At 39.4% G+C, this 10,518-nt stretch overlaps 1 protein-coding gene across 1 annotated transcript; it reads left to right on the plus strand.

Moving 5' to 3' along the window:
* The first annotated feature begins 7,930 nt into the window (after positions 1 to 7,930).
* Positions 7,931 to 9,454, plus strand: Ezhip (EZH inhibitory protein). Its single transcript, XM_052171623.1, has one exon. It carries the CDS (start codon positions 7,931 to 7,933, stop codon positions 9,452 to 9,454), a length of 1,524 nt encoding a protein of 507 aa, XP_052027583.1.
* Positions 9,455 to 10,518: the final 1,064 nt, after the last annotated feature.

Raw genomic sequence — 10,518 nt, forward strand, 5'->3', positions numbered from 1 at the left:
ACATAGAAAATATGTACAAATAATAATACAGTGGGAAGGCTATGTCAAAAACATAGATGTGGAATTTTGCCTTTCCACAAAGTCAGTATTTGATGGATAACAATTAAATTTACAACTATGTCAACTTCATTGGGTTTGGTTTACTAAGTACTTAGGATTTCAATCTGTAGTTGTGGGCATATTCTCAGATCACACGTCACAATTCACACGATGAAATTGTGCATGCATATGTATAGCTATATACATAAATGTGTATATGTGCTACAGAATGGCTAAGAAAAGGTCAAAGAGCTTACAGGGCCCAAAGAAGCAGTACTGAAGTACACGCCGAGAACTTTATTAATAAAAGGTATGGAAAAGTGTCTTTAGGTGCCAGGCACAAAATTTTAGGAACAAATGACACAATAGTGTATTGTTCTGGGCAGATTCCAGCAGCAGGCCAGATTGAACGCTAATTAGAAATGGGCTGTATGTTAATTGCAGGAGAAACTGCACTTCGGCTGTAGGCTTGGTCCTTTGCTGTGGCAGTTTTCCTGACTGGAACCTACGACCAGTGAAAGTGATAGGTCAGGGTGTGTGCCATGATCTTGCCTTGAGATGCACCTTCTTTTATAGACAAGAAGAATGAATTGCATTATTTGTTGGTCTTGTGTGTTTGATAAATTCTGTAGCCTGGTGTTGTTCATATGGTTTTGCTATGCCTGTCTGTCCATGTGTCCGTGACTCGATTTAGTAAGTTGACAGGTGGTTGTAGCTTACTTGTGTACAAATAAGTTATTTATCAGACTGTACCTTATAATTTGTTCTGGACAGATAAATATTGTTTACTTGCATAAAGGAGATAAAGAGTCATCCTGCTTTGACATTTGAACTCGAAGTTGAGGAAACTATTGTTTTATAAAGTAAAATTCCCCAGGACAAGGCACAGCCTGAAAGTTATTGTTCAATATAATCAGGAGTGGCTTGGTGCAGGGCACCACCTGCTTTCCACAACACAGAATATTTTTTAAAAAATTAAATAAATGTTTCAATATATATGCAGCTAACAGCTTTCATTTGCTGATGTTAATCAGTATTTGTAAGTAGGGCTTTACTCTAATCCCATCCAATTTGCACATTAATTGACGTAATGTGGAAATTGTGTCTTGCTAAATTTGGAGAAAACAAGGCAAAGGAATGAACTGTACTATTCACAAGAAAAAAACAGGACTGAAAAGACTGTTACTTGTTGAAAGTCATATATTAAGTAAGAGAATTAAGAATCTTCGAAGCCCTTCTGATTGAGGTCTATATTGTGCACACTCTCTACCTGTCTCCTACTGCGTGTTTTTAGGTAGCCACATCTTTATCAGAAAATGATGTTACTGTTTCACTAGGATTAGAAATCCAAATTACTGATGAAAATTCAAGAAGAATTGAATACTGTGATCCACATCTTTTAGGAGAATTATTTACACACAAGTAAAATAATGATTTGGAAACTGGAAGTGGAAATTTAAATTTCCAAATTTATATAATAATTAGTCTAAACAATCCTAAACAATCTTTTCAGTTAGTACACACACACACACACACACACACAGAGAGAGAGAGAGAGAGAGAGAGAGAGAGAGAGACAGAGACAGAGACAGAGACAGAGACAGAGAGGCAGAGAGAGAGAGAGAGAGAGAGACAGAGAAATCCATGAATTAATAGGATTTATTAACATGGGTTTTCTGTTTTGAAAAACTGAGTAAAATTCAACAGTAGATACAACTCTGTCATATCCTAGTCTTTTCCTAGTCACGTGAACATAGTATGATATTATGGAATATATTAATTTATTGTAGCTATAATTTGCAGGGGAGCATATGATTTATCTTTAATGGATTTAACCAGATTGATAAAATTTCTGAGTAGTAGTTCTCATGTTCGCAGTCTGTCTTCTACCACCATAATCCACAATTCTGTGTCTGAAATTCTCAGGAGCAAATGTTTCAAAAACTCTATACCATGTTAATTATGTAAAATGCACAACAAAGTCAGAAATGATACTTCTGAATCTAATAAAACAGTAATTCTGCAATGAAACATAAATATTTTAATATAGATTCATGTTAATTGAGGTCAGGTTTATTTAGAAATGACTCACAAAATGTTTGCTTTTCAAAGCATCTTTGATTTTAGATGTGCCTATTATTAGGTTCCAAGTCTTTAAGTACATTTCTGTCAATTCTTCTTGCCTTTCATAGTTTATTTTTTCTGGTAGCTTTTTTGTGTTCATTTAAGAATAACATTCAAATAGGGGCATGCATAATTATAAGGTTCAAGCTAATGACATTTTACAAAACTGAATATATGCATGTAACAACCACCAAAGCAATGATTTGAAACACTTTTGACAACTCGTGAAACCATGTTATTTCTTGATTAGTTATTACTCATGAAACTGAACATCTTATCATGACCTATATCCGTATAAATTTGTTTTGGCTGTTTTTTTACTATAGACAAATTTTTGTAACTCATGAATAATTTCCTGTGTGGTTTATTTTGTTCACTACTAATGCTTTGAGATCTGTCCATTTTGTTACATGTAAAGATAGTTTATACCGCAATTTGTGCATTAAATTATCGATGGATATTTGAATGGTCACTTGTGACTATTTCCAACAATGCCACTGTGAAGACTGTATACGGACTTGTGTGGTGAGCAGAATTCTACATCTGTCCTGTGTGACTCTTTGTTGTCATCTCCTACTGAGCATAATCTTTGTATAGGCTAAGAGGTTTCTCCTGTGAGTATGTTAGCCTTATGGTGAAAAGGGGGGATTTTGTAAATGTAAATAAAGTCAGAAAGCCCTTACAGAAAGGCTTTAATTTGAGTGGGGGCAGAACTAATCAGGTGAAAGACTAAATCATCTTGGGAAACCCCTAATTGTCTTGGGCAGAAAGTTGAAATCAGCTTTAGAACTTTGAGCTCCTTCCTGCCCTTCCATTCAATCTCATATTAAACTACGACGCTTATAGATAAAATGTATGTTATAATATTAGGAAAGGTAACCTATCATTTTAGTGTCACTCATGCACAATTTATGAATCTCTATATTCCAGAAGTCGTACTGGATGGATGATAATCTGGAATCAGATATGTGTGGTGCAATTTGGATGAGTTTTGGAATAGAAGTGATAGTGTAATAGAATGCTGGGTGGTGTAAACATCTTTTTATGTGAAGCAGTCTAGATTCTGGGATCCTAGAGACAGATTGATGGGGAGAATTCCAAGATGGCCCCTAAGGATCTTGTGTCATCCTCTCTTGCCAAATAAGAAGAATCTGTGATATATAATATGATGAGAAGTTTTCTGTGTGAGAAAGGAGAATTTTTTGCAAATATATTTAGGTTCCCATCAGTGGTCACTCATTTAAGGAGGTTATTCTGAGTGGACCAAGACAAATAAGGTGATGTTTGAAATTAGACTGTGCTCATCTTGAAAGACTGTATCTATAGGAAGGAATGTGGAGGGGAGGGGTTGTGGAAAGGAACTGTATGAGGTCTCTAAGATATATGACTAGAACCAAATTCTGTCCCCAAACTCATTAAGGTTAGAAATGAGTTCCTTCTCATAGAAGTGAAACTTGGGTGACTGATTCCACCCTGTCACTGTGTAGACATAAAAGAACAAACACACATGGAATCACTGCGTTATAGAAAATGTGTAAGTACTGTTTAAAATACATACTGCCAAACAGTTTTTAAAGTCCAGGTACCAGCTTATATCCACAAAGGTCCTCCATGCCCTCTTTCACTCTGATGCCAGGCTTTTTGTATTTCCTTATCGATGCTGACTATGCTTACTGGTATCTCCCTATGATTTTAATTTGTAGTAAAAGTTCAGAGCACAATTTTATTTATAAGTCCACTGAAGTTATATTGTGAATTATCTGTTGAAATTATTGTGCTCATGTTTAATTGCATTTTTCTTGATTCGTTGTTTGTGGTATATGCTTCGTCAATGCTTTCCTTAACTATTACTAATGTGTGTCCTACATAATGTTTCAGATATAAGCTTTATATTGTGAAATTGATTTGTTGTGTATGACTCTGGTTAGACACCACATTTATGTATTCTCTATGGCTTCATGACCAATTAGTTCAGACCTGCTTACATACATGTTTGCCTGCTGTTCCATCCTAGGCAGTGTATTGTTAGTTTTGCTGTGGGTTGATCCCTTAGGTGTGCCTTGTTTGTGAATTCTTCATTCTTTGTTGCACAATATTCTTTATGTGAATCAAGATATGCTTATCTTTATTCCTATAAAAATACACTATTTGTATATACAAATAACAGTAACAATCCCTCAAATTTCTTATTCTGAATGACATTGCTTAATACTGAATTTTTGTTAAACATGTATATTTTAGAATTAGTTTCCCAATTTCCTCTGACAAATAATCTCTTGACATTTTCACTGTGTCTCATTCTGTTGTGCTTTGTATATAATTCTGGTGAGAATTTTCCTTTAAATTCTGTAATATCATTTTTCTTATCATCAGCTAATTAAACTGTGGGTGACAGACAGCTCCATATTGAGTTGTTTAACTGAATTGTGAGAGCTCTGGAAACTTTTGGCAGTATAGAGTACTGCACATTAACAAAAATTCAATATCAAGTGCATAATAAGTGTAATAGGTATTTGGGGCCGAGTTCACCTGCCTCGGGGGATCTGGAAAATTTTGGCAGCATAGAGTACTCCATATTAACAAAAAATTCAATATCCAATGTATAATGAGTTTGATAGGTATTTGGGGCAGAGTTCACCTGCCCCCCAAATCTCATATTGGACTTGGTTCCAAACACATCAGGCATGTACTTTGCATCACATAGTGGCCTTACTGGTACCTAGAACACATCAACTCAGATTGCTGTTCATTATGGATTGCAGTACTTTTATGATTTATTTTTTGCTCTTACAGAACCACTATGGTTTAATTATTTAAAAGGTTAAACATTTAATATTTTCATAATTATTTCTCAGTGTATCTAATATTAGCTTCTTTTTGGATTATTTACTTGGAATGTTTGATTTTTTTAAATTACCTTTGAGTTTTATAAAATGTATTTGGAATTTCATAAAATGTACTTGGATTATTTAGTTAGAATGTTTGATTTTTAAAATTACCTTTTGAGTTCTGACTTGAGTTTCATAAAATGTACTTGGAACTTCATAAAATATACTTATATTATTTAGTTACAATGTTTGATTTTTTTAAATTAACTTTTGAGTTTCTGAGTTGAATTTCATAAAATGTACTTGGAATTTGCTTGGAATTGTGACAGAATTTCTGATATTTTCTGAAATACCCCTAACATTTTCTATTATTACATATTTATGCTTCATTTTTATATAAAGCAGCATTCTAGACAATGACAATTATAAAGTATCGATAAACTCTGAAAATATTTGAAGATATTCTTATATATCTTCTGAAATATCAACTATTCAGAGAAAATTTAATTCTTTATGCAAAAATAAATAGGGCCATCTATCCTGTTAGTATGAAAGTTTACAATCATCTTTAACAAATGACAAAATTTTATGTAACTAGAGAATTATTTAAAAATAAATTTATAGCCGGGCAGTGGTGGCGCAAGCCTGTAATCTCAGCTCTTGGGAGGCAGAGGCAGGCAGATTTCTGAGTTTGAGGCCAGCCTGGTCTACAGAGTGAGTTCCAGGACAGCCAGGGCTATACAGAGAAACCCTGTCTTGGAAAAAAAACCAAATAACCCCCCCCCCCAAAATAAATGTATGATTTATTATTAGCAGGAACCATGAACAGAAAAAGATTGAAGAAGCTCTGTTCTAATCCATGGTTAAGCACACTGCACCTCAGATTAATGGCAGTTTAATGTCTTTCAAGAATGAAATGGTGATTTCTGTCCAAGAATCATGTGAGATTTTATTCTTTTGCGCTTGATACTCTCTCATGTTACAGGAAATGGCACACACACACACACACACACACACACACACACTTCCACATGTATGGACTATCTTTGCTATTTCAGAATCTGTACTAAATGATTCCAGGACCCAATCAGTCCTATTTTGATTTCTTACTATTTTAATGTTTCACCTGATACTATATTTCCCTCATTTTTCAGATACTATATTTTTCTTTCACGTGTTAGGTACTTTCTGCTCCATTCTGTTTTGTCCATTATATTCTATTCAATTGTCCATATCATAAGGTTTGAGTATGCATTTCCTTCCCCATCCCATTCTAGTGTGTACTCAGTCTCCATTTCATCACATTCTGCTTTCTGTTTCAAATCCATTTGCCATTGCACCAGCTTAGACACACTAAACACCATTCTATTCTACATTTATGTCCACGTCCAGTTGCTAATCCATTCTGTTAAGTGTCCCATTTGTTTCTGCTAAAATTATAAATGTGCATAAGCTTATACCGAGAATTTCTTCCTTTCAGGATTGAGCCACAATAAAGACACATTTGAGTATATGAGCAATCTTTAGTGAGTATGGTGATGCATATCTCACGCTGATATGAAAAAATAAGGAGAGCATTACATATTGGTCAATATAAGAATGCTTGAGGAAAGGGGACAACATTTGAAATGTAAATAACAAATATATCTAGTAAAAAAGGAATAAAAATAGAATGTTTGAAAGCATATATTTTCTGAATTAAATACTTTATTGTTGTTTTGAGACAGGGTATCATGTAGCTTAGGGTAATCTTCAAATTGAAATCCTCCTCTCACCTTCTCTAGTCCTACAATCACAGGTGTTAGATATCACACCCAGCTCCTTGTCATCATGTTTTTATTGACATGGAAAATTTATTTTCTGGATAACCCCCAACAAGTTACAAACAATAATTATGTATGCGTAATTCTATTTTCATAAAACTAAAAAATATGTATAAATGGACTGTCTATGAAGATATAATTAATCTTTCCCAGTATTTGATTGTACACATGAGAAAATTTAGGGCTGGTTTTTGGTACAGTTACTTTTCTGTTTCGAGTTACCAAAAACAACGAGGCCCTGATGTAGTAATTTAAAATGTGTATAAATATTAAACTTTAAAATCTGTGCAGAGAAAAAAAAACTAGAGGAAGAGGGATAATTCAAGTCAGTTAATTCATCAGCTGAATCGTAGGCTGTGACCTGTACCTCAGTGCAAGACAAGGAAAAGCATCTTACAGGAAAATTGTAAAACTCGGCCTGGTGTTTGGGACCTGACATTCCTTGCCGAATATTTTAAATTCAAGATAATGTGTACTTCATCATCACCTTTGAAATCCTTCCTTATACCTCTCAGCAAACTTAAAATCTACTAGACCACCCCCCCCAAGCCGTGTCACTTGGTTACTTAAAGGGGAGCAGTACATGGCCTAGGAGATAGAACTTACGGGTTAGCATGTAGTGAATCTTTAAAGTGATTCCCGGACCGATCACAAAATGTCAAACCTCGTTTAGGATGTTGCATGTAATTCATGTAGATGTTCAGGTCAGGGTGGAAGGACTGCGAAATTTCGACTATTGACCTTGGAAACTGATGGGGGAGGGTGCGGTGGTAGTGGAAGAACACACCAGAAACTACTAAACCACTAGAAGTTTCCCTGGCCTCCTCCGGGCCAGTAGGAGACATTGCCAGGTGGAGGGAGATCAGCTGGAAAAACTGCAGGAAGTTGGCTAAGGTAGCAACAGATTATTTAGAGCTGACCAATCAGAGGCTAGAATTTGGCCAATCCCACCCACTCTCCCACTGTATCCGGCCAGCCCCGCCCACTGTCCCACTGTATCCGGTAGGTCGGTCGGTCTCTACCCAGCATCCTCGCTGGGACTCAGGAAGTCACTTCACGGTGCGAAGCCATCTGTGAAGCCGTTTCTCCGAGTCAGTGAGAAGCTGTTAAGGCGCCATGGCCACACAGTCGTCCCCGAAGAAGGAGATGGAGGCACTTAGAGACACTGTTGAGTCTCCAGGTGAAGAAGCTGCCACCGCTGCTGCTGCTGCTGCTGCTTCGGTTCCCACTGCCCGCGGTGACACCTCAGCGACGGGAAGCGCTCTCCAGAGCCTCGAAGGCGAAATGGCAGCCGCCACCAGCGCCACTTCCGTGGCTGGTGAAGACAAGGGGACACCTTCTGAGCCTGAGCATCAACAATTCGACCCTGAGGGTAGGTGTGACTCAGACACTGAACCTGACTGTTCGGGGCCCAAGACGAGAAGCCAGAGAGAGGTAGGCCAAACCCTGAATGGCGGGAAAGGCGGCGATGGGCCCGCGGCCGAAAAGAAGAGCAGTAGAAAGAGGAAGCAGCCCAACCAAAACCGAAGTGCAGAAGGTACCGGTGGGCGCCAGCTTCCCGAAGCTCTAGCCTTGCCCGGGACCCGTCAGCCACCGTCTTCTCTGAGCTCTCAGCCTGGCAACAGCCACCATTTTGAATTTCCGGTGGGGAACCTACAGTCCCCAGGGCCTACCCTCAGGAGCGCCACCAGGCCAGGCCAGGTGTCTACTCCAGTCGCACAGGTCGTCAGTCAAGCCGTTCAGACTGTTTCCGATCCTCGCAGCAACAGCAGTGCCCCTGAGTCCAGTCGGGACGGGACTGACCCCTCTGGCCAAGAACTCGGTCCGGTGGCCATTGTGCAGGTGCCTGATGATGGCGGAGGAGTTGATGTCAAACAGCCTGACCCTGGAGGCTCGCGAGTTCTTCGCTCCCGGGTCGTGACGTTTGGTCATCCTAGCAGTGCCTCGGAGGCCAACCCCGAAGTTCACCCCGAAGCCCACAACACAGGCCGCATTCTCCGCCCTCGGGCCACTCCGCGGGTTCCTGCCTTTCACACCAGTCCTGATGCAGGAAGCAGCAGCCGGGCGACCCAGCGCAGAAGCCGAAGCCGAAGCCGAAGCCGCATCTCACAGAGACCGGCCTCTGACCAGCGACAAGGCAGTAAGATGAAGATGAAGCTGGAGCTGGAAGTGGAGACGGAAAAGGAGCAGGAATCGGAGCCAGAGCAAGAGCTGGAGCCTGATCCTGCCCCTAGCAGCCGGCCACAAGCAAGCCTTTCCACCTCTAGTCCTGCAGGTCCAAGCAGATCCTCGACAGCAGCCGCAAGCTCTCCTCCCAGGCGCCCAGTCCGTATGCGGGCCTCTTCCCCTTCCCCTCCTGGTAGGCTCTATCCTTTCTCTATGTATAAGGAAGCTGCCAGGTCTTCCTCCACCTCCTCCTCTTCCTCCACCTCCTCCTCCTCCAGCGACTTCGCTGATATTTCAAGTTGCCGTTCTTTCCCCAATAAATCATCAGAACAGGGCTCTGTCTCTGGTCCTAGTCCTAACACCCTTTGGCGTGCCTTGATACCTGACCTGGATAACCTCGATTCTTCCTCTTCCGAAGAGTTAGAGGAAGAAATAAAGGATGCCCCTCAATCTCCTGCAGTGGAGGATGGGTAGGGGATGCCCCTTACTCCCTACTCCACCCTTGCTATAATTCATTGTGAGGGTTTTCCCACACTCAGAAAAGGAATCAGCATTTATCCATTGTTGGCTATGTGATTATCTGTGAGTTTTCTAGGGTTTCTACCTATTCACCCATAGTCTGAGTAATTTTGAAGTCCCCTGTTCCCCTCACCCCAACTATCTAGCACTTATAAGGACTTTGGTTCCATTCAGTACCTCCTTTTATCTTTAAAACAGCCTGGGTTGCTTGTTGTTGGGTTTGGGTGGGGGTTTTGTTTTTATTTTCTTAACCTCAGATCTTTCCAAGTTGCTTTTCTGTAATTATTTTAATAAAGTAAGTTGTATTTTAAAAATTTAGTCTCTTTATTGTGGTGCAGTTACTTTTAGAATTTTACATTTGGGGCAATTTAGAAGCTTCAGTATTATGCTAGCTGACTTTTTGAAACGAATGAGGGAAAAATAATCCACTGGGATGGAGCTCTGCCCAACAAGTTACCACTTAAGACCATCTGTATAGCTTCTTAGTCATAGATGATTTGTAAACTTGGATAAAAACCTATGGAGAGTCAGAAAAGGGGGAGGGTGGCAAGATCTCAAGTGGGGAGGCAAAATGGAAAGCGGGGAGGCTGGGAAGAAGACTGAGGAGGAGGTGGCAGAAAGGATAGCTAGGGTCCAGTGCCTGAAGATAGGGGCTTCCATTTCTATAGTGTAATGGTATTTTTGTGTTGGAAGTGGGTAGGGAGAGGAGGAAAAAGGGGTAGACTTTGGGAGGTCTGGGATGAGGCTTAGTCATAGAACAACTAAGGTACTGGTAGTCATCAAGTATTTGAGCATGTGTTGACAAAAACTACCACTGATGGTAGTTATGAAATGGTACATATGAAAGGCAGACATCTGAAGAGAAATGCATGAATAGTGTGTTTCCTTAATCATTGGAATGGTATGGTATTCAGTGGTTTACATTTTTCACTTTTGATGATAGAACTACTATAAGAAATTAACAGATCAAAAACTTAAGTTGGAAGCATAGTAGGAGGTCAAAGAGTAAAAAAGAAAAT

The sequence above is a fragment of the Apodemus sylvaticus genome, chromosome X (assembly GCF_947179515.1).
Source record: "Apodemus sylvaticus chromosome X, mApoSyl1.1, whole genome shotgun sequence".
Classification (NCBI taxonomy): domain Eukaryota; kingdom Metazoa; phylum Chordata; class Mammalia; order Rodentia; family Muridae; genus Apodemus; species Apodemus sylvaticus.

Excerpts from the sequence above, each read along its gene's own strand:
- Ezhip (XM_052171623.1), top strand. The coding sequence starts at position 7,931 with ATGGCCACACAGTCGTCCCCGAAGAAGGAGATGGAGGCACTTAGAGAC.